Source organism: Benincasa hispida, chromosome 8 (assembly GCF_009727055.1).
Source record: "Benincasa hispida cultivar B227 chromosome 8, ASM972705v1, whole genome shotgun sequence".
NCBI lineage: Eukaryota > Viridiplantae > Streptophyta > Magnoliopsida > Cucurbitales > Cucurbitaceae > Benincasa > Benincasa hispida.
Genome location: NC_052356.1, coordinates 15,774,621 through 15,795,748, shown reverse-complemented (window position 1 = coordinate 15,795,748; position 21,128 = coordinate 15,774,621). Strand labels below are relative to the sequence as shown.

The 21,128-nt window shown below is 35.1% G+C and overlaps 2 protein-coding genes across 2 annotated transcripts; both read right to left on the bottom strand.

The window, feature by feature from the left end:
- Positions 1-10,628: 10,628 nt before the first annotated feature.
- Positions 10,629-12,997, bottom strand: LOC120083339 (exocyst complex component EXO70B1-like). Its single transcript, XM_039039059.1, has one exon. The coding sequence runs from the start codon at positions 12,772-12,774 to the stop codon at positions 10,873-10,875; it is 1,902 nt and encodes a 633-aa protein (XP_038894987.1). The 5' UTR covers positions 12,775-12,997; the 3' UTR covers positions 10,629-10,872.
- Positions 12,998-15,305: 2,308 nt separating this feature from the next.
- Positions 15,306-20,446, bottom strand: LOC120083340 (sorting nexin 2A). The gene is made up of 5 exons (XM_039039060.1): positions 19,056-20,446; positions 18,759-18,968; positions 18,220-18,480; positions 16,274-16,360; positions 15,306-15,737 (listed from the first exon to the last, which is right to left on the bottom strand). Exons 1-5 carry the CDS (start codon positions 20,091-20,093, stop codon positions 15,657-15,659), a joined length of 1,677 nt encoding a protein of 558 aa, XP_038894988.1. The 5' UTR covers positions 20,094-20,446; the 3' UTR covers positions 15,306-15,656.
- Between the last annotated feature and the right edge of the window lie 682 nt (positions 20,447-21,128).

The window sequence follows — 21,128 nt, the reverse complement described above, 5'->3', positions numbered from 1 at the left end:
CAACGCACAGTTATACAAACAAACACTAATTATCGACATGCTAAGAACAAGATAAATAACAAGAGAGAAAGTTTCATACCACTTGAAGACAATCTTCAATCTTTGGAACTCAATGCAGTGGAACCCTCCAAGCGATCTACCAACGCCCAGCAGAATCGTCGACTACAACAACATGAACAACCGTGAACACGAACACCATGGGGACGACACCACCACTAAAGAGCCCCGAATATTCCCGGAGTGAAAACCCAAAGGGTGGTCTTTGGTGAATTTGGTAGAGGAATGAGGAAGCATAGATCGTGTAGGCGATAAGCAAGTGGGAGGGAAGAAGATGCTATCGCTAGCAGACTGTTTATTGTTTAGGAGAAGCTACACGATCATGTAGGTTTTACTGAACGGTCGTTTAGTAAAAGCTATACGATCGTTTAGCAAAATCGGCACACTATACAATCGTTTAGAGAAGCTATGCGATTGTTTAGGCACGAGGTAGACGATCGTTTAGGTGGAGAGTGCTATCGTATAGGCTCTCAAAAAAACTTAAGCGATCGTTTACAATTTCACCAGCGCGCTCTCTTTTTTTTTCTTCGGGGCGTTTGACGAACGGGGTCTTAAAAAATGAAACGATTTCATTTTTTATTTCATCGGTTACAATAACTGACTCATTCCCACTAACCTACGTCCAAACGTAAAAATTGGCTTAATTATCATATAATTAACTAATTAATTAATTAATTAATTAATATAATCATATTATATTTTTAACCTATAGTTTGATATCACATATCTACTATAGTATTTTCTCCTCTACTTGATATAAATCATATTTATATCTAATTTTTTCAAAATAATGTATCTCATACATTTAGCCAATTATATCATATTAATAAAGTCGCGATCTAATCATACAAATCGGGTCCTCTTGATCAATGAACCATAATTAACCCGCTACTCACTCCAACTGGTTCCCACATTTCTTTACTCCTACGGCTATCCCAGTGCACTAGGACCCGGTGGCTTTCGAAGGCTCAACAGTCATGAATAGCTTGACTAAACGTCTGTCAGCCACTGACAAGTCCACATTCCTCCTTTCATACTGAGCCCCATTATTCCCCTATATACGGAGCAACAAACTCGATACCATTAATACCACAGATAGATCGTTGTCCCATCGATACTAACTATATATCGTCCAGCTATTCTCTCGTCATGATACCGAAGCTCCTTTCACCGACTTCTCTCGCGTACCATTCTCTCGCGTAATCACACGCAGTCTGACGGGTCCTCTCCACCATTCTCAATCTACTTATATCCTTTCCTCCATCTCGTAGCTACTTGTGGAATTTCCCTATGGTTTATTATACGTGTGCAAACATCTTCCCACTCCGAGCTTGCAATTTTTACAGGCTACACAACTTGATAATTTCTTCCTATATATTTATTGACCCAGTTCTTCACACCTAATTAACCTATCACTAATAATTCATGGAAGTGGTTTCCAAAGGTTACTATATACAAGATGTGATTCTCTTTCTATCTTATCTTTTACCTTCTCAGAGTGCGCTCTCTAAGCTAACGATCGGATATCGGTCTCAGAGATATTGCGACAAACATCAATACGATCGTTCGATATGAACCCAGAATCATAAGCCATACTTATAGAGGATAACCTGAACTATCAATCTAATATTAGTCCCCTGGTGCTCACATATCGTAGCGACATACAGTTACTAAATTGGTTAGAATCTCAGAATTGTAATGGCCATTGTTGTAATTAGTGGTAACAGCGTGTATTCCAACCCAATTTAACGTAATTCCCCATATGACAATTGTATATGGAGGTTTGAAAGAATAACGGTTCGTACCTGAACCATTTACGCAACCCATACAATTAATTCAAAAAGACGCCCTTTGTAGAAGTCTCTCAACACTATAACATAGAATCGTTGTCTTACAGAAATCTCTGATAGGTATGTACCTAGTCATCCTACGGTTGAAGGTACCAATTAAACCGCTCCTGTATTGTACATCATCGGAATCTAGGCTTGTATATGAACCAGAAGTAGGGATGTACTCGAGTAATGCAGGAGATTTGTCTATCAATCTGGGTTATTCACAAATGATCGACCTCATTGGCATGGCACGCCCTAAATAGGTCCTTGCGCACCATAAACGAATGTATTTATGGGTATTCGGACCATCTGTGACAAGTCACATCACTTGTGACCATTCTACAAAGCGGCTCAGCATCCGTAGCATTATCAGGATAAGGTTCCTCTCTATATCCATATACTACAGACCATTTTTGGTTATCACTCAAGACATGATCCACTTGTATGTCACCACATACATGCTGTAGTCACATACAAACAACCAAGGATTTATGATTTTAGTGTTTGTGGTAAAGCAAATAAACAAAGAACTGAGCAAATATAAGATGTAAAATAATATCATATATTAACAACACAAGCGTTCGTACAAACTGTTTACAAACTTAGGATACGAGACTTTTAGGGAGGTCATCAACCCCAACACATAGTTAATTGGCAGCGGGAAGTGACGAACAGGTATCCCACGGTCTCTCTCGTTGGATGAAGAATAAGTTTCTGCGCATCGCCTCGAGGCACCTGGAAGGTGTCCACCTATAGGATGGAGTTTTGCATGTTCTTTATTTGATCTCCTGTAAGAGGATAAGGTTACTTAGCCTCTTGTCCTAATCTGCTTCTTCCCTACGGTGGGGTCATTAGGATGGGACTCTGGCCGGCAAAAACGAAGGGCTACACTTACGTGGAATTGTTAACGGTTAACAGTTCTGGACCAAATAAATGGTGGCTATTAGGTTCAATTCAAGAGTTGATTCTACCTAATGGTTGAGAATATCTCATCCCAGTGAAGGGACATCTAATCACCCCACTGGTGACGTTTGTCCTGCCCCACTGGGGCATCATTACAAAATAGAAGTCTTATCACTTAGGTTACTTGGAAACTATTTTGCTAAAACTAATTGGTTAAAATGTGATTTAACAAAGTCTTATAAAGTTTTTTCTTTTTTAGTAACGGTTTTTTTAAAATGGCTACAGCCACAATTGCTTTGCTTAGCGCCGAAAAACTTACTGGCGACAACTTTTCAGTTGGAAACATATGACCACGATGATGCTTCTCATCGAGGATCTAATGTTTGCCTCTCAAAGGCTGTTCTTCTTATTCCAGCTCTCAACACCACTTGAAATGTTTGAGAGGCGTACGAGCGATGGACACGGGCAAACGAGAAGGCCCGAGCCTATATCTTGGCTAGATCTTAGTGACGTGTTGGCCAAGAAGATGAGCCCATGGTCTCAGCGCGTGAGATCATAGAGTCCCTACGGGGGATGTTCGGACAACCGTCTAGATAGTTCAAGCATGAGGCTCTTATAATACATCTTCAAATCCAAAATGGAGGAAGACACCTCTTATTCGTGAACATGTGCTTAACATGATGGTCAATTCAATGTGACAGAGATGAATGGGTCTAAATCGATGAGGGCAGTCAGGTTAGCATCATCCTGTGTTCTTTGTTGAAGAGTTTCCTCCACTTTGTTAGTAATGCAATCTTTTAACAAAGTGGAATATACCCTTACAACTCTCCTCAACGAGTTGCAGACATACCAACTTTTGCTGAAAAGTAAGAAGTGTAAAAGGGGTGAGGCTGATTATTCGTGTTGGGGACATGCGAGCGGGGGTGTTTTATACAAAGAGTTTGTATAAGACTGATCACGAAGTGTTAATCGTCTCATTATATAACGTCGTTTATGATAGAGACTTCACTTCACTAGATGACCATAGGTAACATGGCCTCAATCCTGAGTGAGTTGGAAACTCTTGCCATTAGGTGATCCTTTTGATTTGCATGGGTGCGAGTAGCCAGTTCAAGACTCAAACCTACCACTTTGGGAATTTTTTTTGATTTAGGAGCTAGGAACTCAGTTACACAAGATGGAATTTACTTTCTTCTCCGAAAGCAGGGGTAAGTAGATAGATAGTCCCTTAAGGGCTGATCCAAGACTTGAACGATGTGGCCCCACATACCTTCTCATTGGCCCGAGATGTGTTTACACATAGTAGGACTATGTTGTATTGTTTATTAGAGGGATCTGGTGGTACTTAAGGAGTGAGATGTAACTAAAAGGGACAAAATGGTAGAATTGGCCTAGCCGTTGCTCTCACTTGACGAGATCTGTTGAAGGGTTATCGTACTCATGATTGGTTATATCAGATGGACAAAGAAATATATCTATGGTAAGAAGAGTTCAGCTGTCGGTCTTTAGTGGAATGTCTGGCAGTTAACGGATGGTGGATCTCGTGACTAAAGAGTTTAGTAAGCTATTCACGTATCATTGGAGCTTCGAACCATAGGTCCATAAGGTCCCCTTGATAGCTTATATACAAGTTGAGAATCAGTTTTTGGATTAGTTTGAAATGTTCAAATTAACAAGAGGGAGTTCGATTATATATGATATAATTGAACTGGTTAATTATATATGATATGATTGACTAAATGTATAAGATACATTAAATTGGAGAAAACTGGATATAAATATGATTTATATCAAGTAGAGGAGAAAACACTATGGTTGATATATGATATCAAACTATAGGTTATGAATATAATATGATTATATTTATTATTTTATTAATTTGATAGTTATGAGATAATTGCCCGACGTTTTCTCCGAATTCATGCGTTAGTGGGAAGTTCAATTCGGTTTTCATAACTGAAGAATAAAATGAAAATGGTTTTCATTTTTCATGATATACGCATAATTGCTCACGGTGTGATTGCATTTGATCGCATAGCACTTAGGAGCCTATACGACAGAGCATCGCGTTTACTAAACGATCGCACACTCGCACGCACATTCATTAAACGATTGCTTACCATTTCCTAAATGATCGCTTAGCACCCGAGTCTAACTAAACGATCGTATAGACGATCGTCCAGTTTTTCCTACATGATCGTGTACCTCGCCTAAATGATCAAGCACCTGACTATACGATAGTCTTTTTCTTCTCTCACTTGCTTGATCTTTTGTAAACGATAGCCTTTCCTCCTCACCTCTACCAAATCTGAACAAATCCCACCCTTTGGATTCTCACTCTGAGAATACTGAGGGCTCCAAGTGGTGGTGTCGTCTCCATTTCCTAGGGTTCGTGCGAAACCGTTCGTTGTAGACGATTGGAGGTGCTGAACGATTGCTTGCTGGTCTAGCGAGAGCCAGAGGAGTTCGTTCGCGGAGAGAGTGAGTCTTGCCGAGAAGAAAGTCTTCAACTGGTATGTTTACTCGTTCTCTTGTCATTTATCCTTTAAGCATGCCAGTAATTTATTGTTGTTAATGCATATCTGTATATGTGAATGTATGTGTAGAAATTCTGTCACAATGAATTGGAAAGATCTGTTTTCGCTTATAGGTACTCTTGTATAAGAGTTCCTTCACCTAGAGTTTAGAGTAATGTGCTATATAAACTATCTAAACCTAAAGACACCATTTTGTGTATTCAAAAAATATTCTCCCTAATAATACTGTTCTTCGGTCCCTCTGCCTTGTGGACGTAGTTAACACACAATTAGTAAACCACGTATATCTATTTGTCAATTCCTTTACGTTCTTTTATATTCTTTAATTTTCATTTTCATAGCAAACTTTAATTTAAACCCAACATTGTGAATGCATGCTAAAAGAAAACTAAAAGATGAGGGAATAAGTTCAATTCATGGTAGCCTGCACATTCCAAAGATTTAATATCCTACGATTTTTTTGACACCCTTGAGATTATTTTAATACATGGTGTATGTGTAAGCCTGTCTAGATACTCACAAATGGGGAAAAAAATGTATTCAACAATGTTCAATATGATTGGACAAAGTTATGATAGTAGAGTCATGCATTTAAAAATATGTATGCTAAAATATTTGTTAAATGAGAAATTTAAGACTAATCACAAATTGCTATATCATTTTCTAAATTAATGACGAAATTAAAATGATCAAATTGAGGTTAATTACAAGTCAACATGTGTCCAAATTGAAAGTGAAGAGCCAAATCGACATTTGCTCAATTGGCATACAAGTGTATTAATTAGTAATCACGAGGTTTATGGTTTGAATCCCCATACCTCCAATTGTGCTAAAGAAATTGAGATTGAAGAAAAGAACTTAACATATCCCGACGATGTCACATGTCTAGAAAATTAAGAGTTGAGAGCACTCAAAAGACTTCAAGATGACGACAATCCAGACTCTCTAAAGCACTTGAAGTTGGAAACTCCATAGTATAAGATTATAAGATTCTTGGAAGTTCTTAAAGTAAAAAACTCTAGAGTTGAAGATCATATTACTCTCTGAAAACCAAAACCACTTCAAAGGATCATATGGCTTCAAAAGAGAAAACAATTAAGTTGCAAAATTACTGAGACAATCAACATAGAGAACAACATGAAAAGCCCTTAAAACAAATAAATGAGATACTTGCATACAGAAAAAATACAAATTCAAGTTTATTACTACACTTATTAAATTATTTTCATTGAATCTCACATAGTATTATTTTGATCTATGTTTTCTTTCTATTTAATTCTTACAGTTCAAAATGTTCAAGTTTAGTTTTCATACTTTTAATAAAATTTAAGCTCAGTTTTTAAGTTAATTTCTATTAAAATTGGTCACATAATAATTAAAAAAAAAAAACTGACGTTGGATATGTTCCAAACTTTATAGAGAAAAGATCAATGGAGATCAAATTTTTTATTTGAAAATTCCGATAATAAACTAATAATACAATGACTAAACAAGAACATGTCTCATCAAGAGCAAATCTACGAAAGGATTGGTGGACATGTGCACCCCTCACATCATGTCGTTATATATATANATTAAATATGAAAAAATATTTATTTGTATATTACATATATTATAATAAAGCGTGCCCTTAAGTTGTATAAAAACGAAACTTGCTTTTTTTGACGATCAGAGTTCGAAACATTCTGGGTTGCAATGTTTTTCTTTAATGTATATATATAATTCCACTTTTATTTTTTTTCACATACGTGTTCATGTTTATGTATAAATACTTTTAAAATTATAAGTTCATTTTGGTAACATTTGGTTATTAATTTTTTGTTTTTTTAAAAATTAATGTATACAAACACTATTTTTCACATATGAATTGTTTTTGGTTACCAACTTTACCCTTGTTTTAAATTTACATTCAACTTTACCATTGATAAAAAGTAGACAATAAAGTAAGAAATTTGAAGGTGGAAGTAGTGTTTATGCACTTAATTTTCAAAACTAAAACAAAAAATAAAATGGTTACCAAACGTGACATAAACCTTCAATTTTAACTCTAATAAATCCCTTACAAATGTCTAATAGACATATTAATTTTCAATTTAGTATTAGACAAAAAATTTAATTATTTTTTCTAATTGAATTTCAAAATTTAATTTTGTGTTCAATAGTTAAATTATTTTTTTTAAAAAAATGTCTGGTACTACATATTAGACACACAAATCGTGATATCAGTAATCTAGTATATATTTAATTATTTATTTTTAAACTGAAATAATAAGAATTGGCAAGAAAAATAGTAAATTTTTTAAAATTTTAATTAAAAATAATAAAAATTTTCAAAATTATAAAAATAGTAAAACAATTTATAAAAAAAATTTGAGATTTGTTCTAAAAGATTCACAAATCTTCACTTTATGTCTTTTGGCATAAAATTCAATGTATCAAATTTCCAGATGATTTTTTTATTAGGTCAGAAATAAATCTAGAGTTTGCCACAACTAAGTGCAGAAAATATTCTATTGGACAAGATTCTATTTTTCTGTATTTGTTCTGATTCCTTACTCTTTTTTTTTTTCAACATCAAATGGAGTTTGAGTTCAGCTGTATATCACGAAGTATTTTTTTTTTTTTTTGGACCTTCGAAATATGCTATATATAATAATAATATATTTTTCAAATTTTATTTTGAAATAGCATAGGTTTTTAGAAAAGTAATAAAATAACCAAGTAAACTACATATAGGGTAACTTAGTTAAAAAACTTGGAAAAATAATACTTTGTTTGTTGGCTCATAGATTTTGAGTCTAATTTTAATTTGGTTGATAGATTTCAAAAAGTTATACTTTTAATCATTAAATTTTTAATTTGATTTCAATTCAATCTCTAGATTTTTAAAATGTAACCATTTTTCTTTGAAATTTGAGTTTTGTTTCAATTTGATCATTAAAGTTTCAAGATTTACACTTTTAACCTCTATTTTCACTAAAATTAATTGGAAAATTTTATGTCATTATAATTTAAATTAATTAATAGACATTAACGTCTAAGACTAAAATGAATATTTAGTGAAAATTGAGTTTAAAAATAGATCTTGAAACTTAATGACCAAATTGAAATAAAACTCAAAATTCAAAGATAAATTAAAACTGTAACATTTTGAAACATATTAACTAAATTGAAATCAAATTTAAAGTTTAAGAACTAAAAGTGTAATAATTTTGTACCCTAAGAACCAAATGGAACTAAACCCAAAACCTAGAGACAACCAAAAAGGTATTTTTTTAATATATATATATATACGTACGTACATAAATTTCTTGATGAAGAATAATCTAATCAAGATTCGAAACATCGAGGTCTCGATTTTATGGAAATATCGATATCTATGAAAATTCTGAAGAAAAAAATTGTGGAAATTATTATAATTATTTAATGAAACTCTGATTGTATAACTTAATTAGACTATAATTGACCATAATTCATCATAATTTATATAAAGTAAGACAACATTTAGATGTCTATTGTAAATGTCTATGTAAATGTTGATACGAGAACATAAATTTAAAAAAATAATAGAAAATAATTACAAAATAATATAAAATGGTTATTTTCAAATATACGAAAATGAACTAAAATATTTACAAAGATAGCAAAATTTCGTCTATATGCGATAGACTGCGATGACTACTATCATAATAAACATAGATAGTCGTCTATCGCTATTTATCACAGATAGACTATGATATTTTGCTATTATTTGTAAATATTTTCAACAATTTTTTCATTAAAAATAATTTTTCAATATAAAATTTAGAAATATTTTGAAGTGAAATATGTGAAAATTATAAAAGTTTTGGATGGTTAAAGAAAAAAAAACTCACATCAATTTAACTTTTAGGTAAAATGATGTGAAAATTAATGAAAAAAGTTTGAATGAGGTTAAAAATAAATCTATGTTATTTTTTTTGGTTTTTTCAAATTCAATTTCTTTAGAAAATAAAACTAAAAATTGAGAAAATATGGAAATTAGAAAAAGTAACACATAAAAAAAACTTAATCCTCTGTGGTTTTTTCAATTTGAATTTTTTTGGAATATTCTCGAAACTTGTAGAACTTGAAAAAAAAAAAAACGAAATTTGTTCCGATTGAAATTTTGAGGTCATTAAAATCTCGAAGTTCCGATGGAAACTTGGAAAATTGGGTGGAAATTTTAAACCATGGATCAAACTAATGATAGGTAGAAATGGGATAATGTCGTCATTAATACTTTTGTGTGTATATAAGGGATGACCAATACCTTTGTGAGGAGATGAGGTACAGAGTATACCACTGCCATTACCATAGACTCCTCACTATTGTAAATTGTAATTGTTGGTAATATTAAAATTGGTCACCTGGTCATTACTCATGTGAGCGTTGCAACTCTGTTCGATAACTAAATCATAATCATCGTTGCCATTGTTGTCAATTGAGATGGTGGTTTATAGCAATCAAATTCAATTTGTTTGATATTCTATACAACAATCAAAAGTAGATATTTGGAGAGACAAACTATTTTAGTGCGAGTTATAATAATCCATATTTGGAGTGCATATTATTTTAGTATTATTTCAAACGACTATTGATTTCTTTGGACATATGATCTTTAAGTCCATCATTCAAGTTAATCGTTAATATACTCATCAGCTCAGTTTAAATTCTTATCTAAATTAATATGTCAATATAAGGAAAACGAGGCACCAACTCTTTAGAAGGCTAATCACTTGGAAGAGATATCCAACTCACCAAAATCAAGCGAATCACTGTGTATATATATGTTTAATAATATAAGTGGGAGTTTACAGATTTGAATATTCAACCTTGGGAGACGAGGTGTCAATTACTTTTGGCGGATTAATATGTTCATGTTTTTAATTGATCAGTTTGGGGGAAGACGGAGAAAAAAAAAACTGCATTAAAACTAAAGCAATTTTAATTTACAAGCTCCATCAACTCAAAAACTATGTTCATTTTGGCTGAAGTGTAATTTTGTCCATGAACTTCAACCAGAAACAAAATGCTCATAGAAACATAGCATAGGTCAAGCTGAAGTATTTGTAACTGGGTTAATGTTCAAATCCCCATTCAAAAATCAAATCCATTCTAAAAAAGATTTAGAAACATAATCTAAAGTTAAAATGTAACATTTTAACATTTGAGATGGAAGTTATTTACACCATACTTGAAATCCAACAAAACTAGGAACGGAGGAGGCTAATTTAGATCAGTCTGAACAGTAGTTTTAGGAGCAATAGAAGTTTCAAAAGCCCAGTAATTTCTTCTAATCCACCATTATCAATCATTCAAGAAAAAGCTTCAAAGCTTTGAAATTTAATCATAATTCAGAATGGCCCCTACACATAACAGTTGCAATTGCAGTTATACCCAGATCAAACCAATTACAACTTAGCCAAAAATTTCTTTGCCCAGTTCTCTAAGCCAAAAGATTTATGAAACATGGCATTTGTATAGATATACAAGCAAATATTTAACATTGGTGACTTACCCTTTTACCTCCTTCCACTGCCTGAGCCGCCGCCTCCTCCTTCGAACAGCTCAGTGATTCGAGCCTCCATATCCTCCGCCGTGTACTTCAAATACCGGTCTGTTCGCTTCGACAACTCTGGCAAACTCTGGTACCTTGCTATGAACTTTTGATATGCTGGCAATAGGATTTTGGCAACTGAGATTCTTGCTTCTTCTCTAAGCTGATGCTCAAATATCACCCATGTGGATTGAGTTTGGCAGATTTCTTCAAACTGCATATTGAATGATTGAAGCTTCTCCTTCATCACGGCCGGAGCTAAAGTGCCACTGTCCACTTTCAATGCTCCGATCACCTTGCTCCATGAGCCTTTCAGGTAGTTCCCAAGGTATTGCCGGTTTTTAACCGAGTGTTTTCGAATCCAATCGTCGCCTAAAACCAATCCTAATTCACTGTCTTTCACTTTCTGAACAATGTATCTCCCATTGTTCATTAGAAACACAGAGCTTAAGGAAAGATCCTTGTATATTTTTGACTTCGCCTCTAAATTGCTCTCTAAAAGCTCCATGATCCAATCCATTTGAACGGATAAGGAAGATGATGCTGCGGCTCTGTCGTCGAGCTTGGTGTAATCCTTAGAAGGAAGAGAAGCTTCTTCGAAAACTTGCTCCAAAGTCTGCCGTGATTTACAAGCTGCTCTAAGGTAATTCATCACATATCGAGTGATTGGATGAAGGCCGCCCCCTGGTACCGGAGTTTTAGCCGGATCACGGCGGATCAAATTCTCAAGCTCCATGAAGATCCCTTTGATTGTTCCGCCTAACCTTTTCCAGATTGTAATTGCTTCATTTCTAAGCAACAAGCAGTACTGATCTGAAAATACTGAATCGAACTCCGGCATCAAGTCTCTTAAGGTCTCGAACATATCGAGGATTTTGAATAGTCGTTCCGGGGCGCGGGAGCCAATGGCTACCGCATCTGCAAAATTCAATAGCTGAATAGTCGATCCACGGCACACCTCCATGAAAGAAAGATCGGCGGTGGTGGAGAGGCCGACGAAGACGCGTTCACAGAGGCGTCGTTCGCTTGGGAAGAGAATTCGAAGGGAGACGGTAATCGCTTTCATCCACCGTTCAATCTCCTCTTCAAGGTCTTGCCATTGCATCTTTTGAACTTCATCGATACTCAGCTTCTGTAACCCCAACCTAGAAAGACTCTCCTCCAAGAACTCCCTCCTGCAACTACTGTAAGCGTGGGAACACTCTTTCTCGAACCCAGCCGCCACCATACGCTTCGCTATTTCATGGAGATCGCTGATAGTCCCGGACGGGAGCGCATCAATAACGATGTTGTAATCCGTCACCGGCTGCGCCACAGGGATCTGGAGAGCATCGCCATCGCCAAGAATTCCTTCGTCATCTTCCTCAGAATCGAAGCAGAAATCGCCCGTTGACTCGCCGTTCCTGAAATGGCGAGTCAATTCAAAAGACTCACCTCCACGGTCCATCAAGGACCGGAACTCCTGGTCGACACGGAACATAGCCTGCTGCATCAGATCGTCGGCGCGAGCAAGGTAGGTGGCAACAGAGTTATCTTTAGACATAGGCGCCCAGTCTCTAATGATAGCCATCAACTCATCGATAGCGTCAAGAAAAGCAGAGGAATCAGCGGAGTCAGCCCAAATGGGGTGGTCGGCGGCCAAGTATTGAGAGATCCGGCGGTCCAAAGACTTGAGAGAGCGCTGCAACGCGGCGGGGGCTCTTGGGTCAAGCTCATCGGGTTTATCAGACAACTTATCGAGGGAAAACCTAGCATCAAAATTGGAAAAAATCTGGAGAATATCATCAGCCATGGACTCGTTACGACCCATGGTCTTGGCTATGTGGCGAGCCATAGCCAGCAGCTTCTCCTCGCCGTTGTCAACCATTGAAATGGAGGAAGAAGAAGAATCAAAGGGGATGAAGCATTGGAAATGGGGTAGAAACTGTTTGAGAAAATGCGAGAGAGAAAAAAAGAAAATGAAAAAGAAGGTGAGGAAATTGAGGAAGAAAGAGTGATTGAAGAAGAGAAACCAAAAGTGAAAAAATGGGTAACGCGCTTTCTATAATTCTCGATCACTTAATTACTAATCCAACTCTTTACATTATTCACTTCTTCTCCATCAATATCAAAATAATTCTCTAAATCTTTATAACTCACCTTATCTCCACCCATTCATTCACATCTACCCAACTAAATTTTTACAATTCTATTACTTCTCACCACGTTTACTTCAATGTTTTTTAATCCTCAAGTCCACAAATTCTTTGGACTAAATAAGGAGTGGAGTTCACTTTACAAACTCCCTCCTCTAACCCAACTCTTCATATTTGCCACATGACAAATTATAATTGAACAATTTAGTATGATGTATAAAGATAGATGAACCTACAACGGAGAAATTTTCTAGTACTATGATAGTAAGAAAAATTTGAGTACCATCTCCATTCATTGCATGCCACATAAGTAGCATTTAAGAATGATGTGGACTCCACCAAATAAATTAATAATTCATTTAATGACATGTCAATTGATGAATGGAGTAGTATTTACTATGATAGTACTAGATTATTTTTTCTCTCTAAAACGTACTTAAGTATTTTTCTGTAGTTTTATTTTTATTATTTAAATCTTGCTTGTTATTGTTGAGGAATATCAACTTAGCTGAAATATGCTGCAAATGTGAGAGGAAAATGGATCTAAATTAATTATAATATTTGTATACATTTTTGCAAATGCGTAATTAATTGTTGTAATTTGCTCCCCTACTATTAAGGTTAAGTATGACATATTCGATTCCTTTTTGGAAGGGAAAAAAAAAAGGAAAAAAGAAAAAGAAAAGCATGAGAGTTATAGGTCATATGTTGTTTGTGGAATTGCAACAACATTATAATTTAGGGATGATTGTATGAATTTAGGTTCATTATAACTTTTATTTTTTTTCAATGTAATCTTGATGTCTCTTGATGAAAAAAAAAAAGGGAAAGAAACATTAAGCAACCAAAAGATGAATGAAATTGAAATAATAATTCTAACATGAATTCATAACATCAATAGCTAAAGAAACATGTCAATCTCTAAGTATCACTCTAAATTTTGTCTTGATTTATGGGAATAATATAAAGTTTACAAATAAGTGTGTCCAAAGTAAAGTGGAAGGGGATAGTCAAAGTTAAAGTACACAAGAAATTCAAGAGCAAAATGAGTTATTGCTTGGAGATTATCAAAGAAGTGTGGGAGAGAAAATGAAAGGACAATTCAAAGAGTGAAAAAAAAGAAAAAGAAAAAAGAAGGATGCTTTCTTTTTCTTTTCTTTTCTTTCCTATAGGAGGAAGAGACCCAAATGACTTTTTGGTGTTCTTTTTCAAATTTATCATCATTATGCATTAGCCTTTGAATTGAATCATATTTATTCATAATAAATTAATTAATTACTAATTGAAGCCTATATTTGACTTTAATTAGTATCATAATACCAATTCTAAATATGGAGAACTTATACTTCTTTTCTTTAATTTACGATAAATCAGCCTTTAACTAATTCTAAATTACAAATTTAACTAAGAAAACTTGTATGTTTTTTAACTTTAAAAAATATTTAATAGATATCGATTTATTCTAAATTTAAAAAAAAAATCATAAATCTATTAAATACAAAATCGAATATTTAATGTCCGATCACTAGTAGACATAAAATTTAATTTTATGTTTAATAGATCCATCAATTTATAAAAATATTGGATACGCCAAAAAATTTAAGAAACACAAAATTCAAAATTTAGTAAATAGAAGATTGGAAGTTCACCGCCATAAACATTTAATTTAACTTTCTATTTTCTTTAATTATGTACTTTATAAACAATAATAAACCTTTTAAAAGACAATGTAATAATTATTAAACTAGCATGGAGTACACTATCAATGGTTATATTTTCAAAAAACTTTATGTTTTTGTCATTATATAACTAACGACAAATCACCCAAAGAATACTAGAGAAAAATGATTGCCTAGATTCACTTTGCTGCTTTAGTAGTGAAATAAAAAGTAAACATTAAAATTTAAAAAAAATGTGAAAGTTATAAATAATTATAGAAATGGGTCATATGTGACCAGTTCTATATTAAATTAAAGCAAAGGAGAAAAAAATGAATATTTTATTCAAATTTAATAATACCCACATTTAAGGGGCAATTGGGTACATAGTTTGGCATTATTCATTGGGAAATCCAAGAAAATGCCATTTTGATAGGGTCAAAAGAACGACTTGTCGCTCTCGTTTTGATAGGGTCAAAAGAACGACTTGTCGTTTTCTTCTGCAGAGAAGAACACTAAAAAAACAAAACAAAACAGGAAAAAAAAAAAAAAAAAAAAAAAAAAAAAAAAAAAACCCATATTTCTTAAACAACGGCCAACCAACCTCGACAAAACTCAACTGATTTAGGTATATATATGCTCAATCAAAATGTGATCGAGAAAAACAAGAAGTAAAAGAAGATGATCAATTTACAATATCAAACCTCAGTTTCACATGAACTTCAACAGCTCAGTGTGTGAACATAACATTTCGTAGGGACACAACTTGGGCAATAAGATGTTGAAAAAACCTTTCCCAAGTGTTCCTCTTTATATTTTATTACCTTAAAAATGGTAAATTATATCAACAAAATGGACGAAAAATGAATCTAGTGAGACCAAAAAAAAGAGAAGAAAGAAAAGAAAAACGAGGAAAAAAGAATCTTCTTGAGGCTTTGAACTGATGCCACACAAGTTCAATGGCTCTCCTTTGAATAGCTACTAGTCTCCTCTGCTACCTTTGCCCATACATCAGAAATTTTCTCTGCATATCCAACCTATTCAGCAAAAGTTCCCATATTTAACATCAAGGATGATCAAGAAATCATGCAGTTTTTGTACTATTTGGTTCACATAATCATTCATAGCAATCTTCACAAAAATCAGAGAGAACTCATCATAGAACGTATGATTCTGTTCACACAATCATTCATATCAATTTCGACAAAAGTCACAGATTCCACCACTAATCTTTTCCTTATTCTTACAATCCGAATACTTTGATTGCAGTCAACATCTGGGCCCCGCCTTCCACTACTCGATTCCTGGCCCCTTGGAAACTAAAGACGCCTCCAGGAATCTTTAAAACCAATTACCAACAATATCTGAACTTACAGAACCATGTTTCAACACAAGTTAAAATGATAGAAGAATATGGACTTTCAAAATATTTCACGACATTGTCTGTTTCGGGATGAGTAAATCTCCATACTTGACAAAGAGACGTGAAAAAACACTTCATACAATCATGCAAAGCATGAATTATGAATTAAAACCTGATGACTGCCCAATAGAAAAGATGGTAAGTACGCACCTGATTTGTTACAAACCCTTTCAACATACTCAAGAAGTCTGCTTGTCTTTCTCTGTCAAATCTTTCCAGTTCACTCCTATTGTTTTCCTGGATTACATACAGCATCATCAGGTCACCGTAAAAAAGGACTGAGAAGCCAAAGTAAGAAATGCAGGTATACACAAGAATTTGCATTGTGTTATTCACAAAAAATGATGACAACTGAGTCGAGCTTTAGGAAATACAACCTCTAGAACATTTCGCAAACAAAGAAGACCTTGAAACTTTTCCTCTCTAAGTACTGCTAAATACTACTAAAAGTATATATACATACAATTTTTTTATAAAAATTCAAAAACAAAAAACAAAAACAAAAACAAAGAAGAAGAAAAAACTCGTCAATCGCCACTCAAAAAAACCTCTAAACGGGTATGTTTTTAACATCACTACTATAATCACTAATAATCATTAATAAGATTGACTTGCACTCTTATCAAGCAAGAAAGAAAGAGAGAAGAAAGAATGAAAGAAAAAGATGGATGGACTTATACTATAAACTTTTGTTTGTCACAATAGTAAAAGTGGTAATAGTTCAAATTGTCACAGGACTCACAACTCAATTTCTTATATTTTTTTAAGAATGAGACAAACTAATATTAGTTTTCTAATCAGTACACGAGACATAGACTTTAAACTCCAGTACGCTTAAGCTTCTTATGGTTCAGTGGGGTGAGTCTCAAGGCTAAAAATCTGAGTCTTATCTCAAGGTGAGCCCTCAAGGCATAAGCCTCAATGACCTTTTTTAAATATTGGGTCTCACTCCTTTACTCCAAAAATAACACAAAATGATGATAATTATTCATATATGAAATAAGACATCAGAATAAAACATCAAGAAGATTCTTCTAGAGCTGACACCTTGAGAAAAACCTTACGCCATTCAGGAAAGAAGGAAAAGAAGATCCCACGGCTAAGTACCTCAGATCAGATGAGCACGAAGTACAAATTGTTCCTCATTATGAATCATCTCCAAAATGTGGGAATCTTTTTTCCTCCTTTAATTGAAAGCAGATGTACATGAGTCAGCTTACATGTACGTATGAATATATACTAGGCAGCTAGCCATGGTTTTACCCCAACCTCAAAAGACATCTGGGTTTACACCTTGCACCTTTGACTATTGAGCCAACTCTTGATGGTTTAATCAAAGCCCTAGTTTACGGTTCCTCATAGATAAGAAAGCCAATTTCATCTCTTTTTACATCACTCTTAAAGCACTGAATCATATGCTCTAATATGACTGTAACAGATACTCTATCCATATCTTACAGGCTCCAAGAATGAATCATTTACGCTTAGGCATAAATGACTAGGGCTTACCCTAATCTTGATAACAAAGTAGTATCGCCAAATTAGTTCCTCCAACTAAGTTGTGTCCATGATTACAATGAAAAATAAATAAAAGAAGTAAAAATTTTTAGTGACTGAAATTCTCCAACTACTTGCTCTTTGATGAAGCTGCCTATTTTTAGTGACTGACATTCTCCAACCACTTGCTCTTTGATGAAGGCAACCCCAAGTCCTCTCACCAACAATGTAAAAAATAAGATGCCGGTAAAAAGCTAAACATGAACATATTATAGTAACACCTCTACCATATGATGCCAGTGAAAAATAAGCATCAGGTGTCACTTTCTGAGTTCATAATATAAGCTCTATATATACCCAAGGAGAGGCTTAATAATAATGGGAGCATCTTCCACATAAATGTCCTTACTTAGACATTTACAAAGAAAAATTATTACAAAAGTCTGGATCCTACAAGCAACAACTCCACTCTGGATAATAAGAGCAACGGAGCTTCAAAATCAAGGTGAGAATTATGCCATCGCATACATCCCATCTCATGTACTACAGTTAAAAATCATATAAAAAGAAAGACATTGCAAGATGTGATGAGAAGACACCTTTATGCGCTCGTATTCTCGCATTGCAACATTTTTAGCATCCTCTGTAGTTCTTATGGTTTCTTTTAACTGCTCTAACTTCTGAATCCTTGATTTGTCACCGCCAAATACTTTAGATGATGCGGCTTCAAGCTTTTCAGCCCTTGTATTCAATGAGGACAAGTCAGACAATAGAGTTTGCTCAGTCAGTAAAGCACTTGAGCGTTCTGAGAATGCACCATGAACTGCTAGCATTAACCCAAGATAATCGTGAAGTACATCCTGAAAATATATAAATTAAATATCTATGAAATAATTACAGGATTATAATCAAATGCACAAGTCTTCAGTTAGCTGCTATTAATCTATCAGTACATGAATGAACTATAAGGTTCATAGTCTACATACATAAATGATAAATTGAATAGTGTATGGTGTATACGAGTTTCTTGGGCAATACTAACTGTCCAGTTTAATACTTAAAAGAGCCATTATCAAAATAACTTGAACAAATAGAAATGTTTCAGTTCATAATCTCGAGGAAGATAAAGAAAAATTACCAAATGTTTCACAGTTTGAGCATTGAGCTCTCGATATAATCTGCTTGCTTTCACAGCAGCAGTAGCTATATTTTTTGTGTCGGCGGCACAAACTCTTTGACCGTTGAATACAGCCTCCTCATTTTCAAATTTTGTCAACTTAATCAATGTCAAACCTAACTCTCCATATGTTTCTGCCATATCTTGCTGAGCTTTGACCAATGATTCAGCCTGAGATAATCAGTGCCACCAAGACAATAAAAAAACATACACATTCTCAAATACACAGTTTGACTAACTGATAAACAAGTATCTCACCTGCTGAGATGTAGCACTGAGCTGCTGCTCGAAATCACGCAGCTTTTCTTTCTTTTCCAAGAATTCCTTATCCTCCTCAACAACTGGAGGCTTTGAACTGCCCCAGTCATTCGTCACAGATTGTTTCAATTCCTTAAACAATCTTAACAAATCCCTTCCACCTTTTGCTGGCTGAACCACCTCCTGAGGCGCCATTGCGCTCTCATTGAGCAATTGCTTAGGGAGATTAACCGCCCCATCAAGCATCCTAGATGCAACATCTGTTGTCGTTGGCAGTGGCAATCTCCCTTGAACCTGCAAAAACACCTTAAACTCATCGCTCTTTCTAATCACTGGATGTCCCGCTAGTTTCCTCAAGTATTTCTCCAGTGCCAACCTTCTCTGCTCAACAAATTCTTGTTTCTGCATCACTTGGCCCTCCACCACACTCTTATCCGGCCGTGGGGGTATAAAGAACCCTCTATAAGACTCCGCCAAACGTTCTGATAGCGTCACCACATCCTTAAACCTCCTTCGAACGCTGAATTCTGATCCTCCAAAGTCCGCTATGTTCGTCCTCGTAGTGATCAGATAAGTAACGTACGAATTCCCACCGGGCACTATCGAGTTCGAAACGTCTTGCTCCTTCTGGGGATTCGAGACTGTAATTTTTATATAATCGGAGTTGGAAGAGGAAGATCTGGACAAACCCCCAGAACTTTCCGAACTCTTGCTGGGGCTTTCAACACCATTAACATCACTGACATGATTCCCATCGAACGGACCAAAGTGAAGCGGTTCAGAGAAAAAATGATCAGACGCGTTAGGTTTTCGGAGATCTCGATCGAGCGGCGGCGAAAGAAGGGGATCTGAGTCAGCCGGTGTAAGAATAGTCGGGGGAGCCAGAGGATGGTGGGAATCAGAGAGCGAGGACATAGCACTGCGATAACTAGAGAAAGATTTGGAGCTTAACGGCTCCTTGAGAACCAAATTTTCCATCTCATCACGAGAGGAATACAATTGGGCTTCTTCAAAGCCCTGATTATCCGAGTCCATCATCGTATAATATAATCCCCAAAACAAAATCGAGTAAAACAACAGAGAATTCAGAAAATTACCACTTGGTTTGATCAACTCAGCAATCTACAAAAGGAAGAAACTCTCTAGGGTTCAATCCGACCCTTTTGAGAGAACACAAATCTTGAAGAGAAAATGCAGAGTACTGCAGAGGAGGCCACCGAGCGGCGTGGCGGAGAGAGGCAGCTGAGGAAGACGAAGACTGAGGAAGACAAGCACGTGGCCGCTGGAATCCACCCTTCACAGAAACCTCCACCTCTAAACGGTGCCGTTTCAGTAGGCTTCCCGTCTACGGGAAGAATGGTCAGGGGTAGTACCGTAATAGTGTTTCTTCGTTCTTCCCCCGAGATTTTTAGTATCCGTGTGGCAGCATAATAGCGCCAATTTCTCGTTGACTTTTCAAATAATTTGGATAAGAAAATGGCTGAAAAATTAAATGAAGATAAGTTTGTGGTAATGGAAAATCATTGATATTTAATGAATGGGACGGGACTGCCTTATAACTCGGCTTATATTTATGACCTTATTCTTAATCGTATCGTGAGAAAAAATTTTAGTTAATTTTTAAAATTCCACTATTTGGGGGTTTTTCTTATAAAAGAAATTAAAAAAAAAAAAAAAAAAACAAAACAATTACATCTTACAACAAAAGAGAATAAAATTGTGGCCTTGGATGCTAGGTTATGAGCTAATGTATTGTGAGATCGATGAATATGGGAAAACGAAATATTCCCCCGAGTCTGCACCATGTCTTTAGCTTCTTCAATAAAGAAGGAAACCTCAGTAATGTCCTTAAAGATGTATCACATACCACCAGTAAGACGAACATGCCTTAGATAACCCCTAATTACCCATCTCATACCCCATAAGGGGTGGAAAGGTTCCAGGTCGCATCAACGTTCATCTTCCAAGTGTTCCTTAGAGGAGGAAACCAGACATCGAGTCTACTGGGGGTAGAAAACAAGACCCTTGTTACACCCTTTCCAACAACGACATCTTCAAATTCATGCATATGTT

Coding starts and splice junctions, on each gene's coding strand:
- LOC120083340 (XM_039039060.1), bottom strand. CDS start 20,093: ATGATGGACTCGGATAATCAGGGCTTTGAAGAAGCCCAATTGTATTCC. Junction 18,481..18,758: donor CTCAAACTGTGAAACATTTG/GTAATTTTTCTT, acceptor ATATATTTTCAG/GATGTACTTCACGATTATCT. Junction 15,738..16,273: donor AAGGGTTTGTAACAAATCAG/GTGCGTACTTAC, acceptor TTTGCTGAATAG/GTTGGATATGCAGAGAAAAT.
- LOC120083339 (XM_039039059.1), bottom strand. CDS start 12,774: ATGGTTGACAACGGCGAGGAGAAGCTGCTGGCTATGGCTCGCCACATA.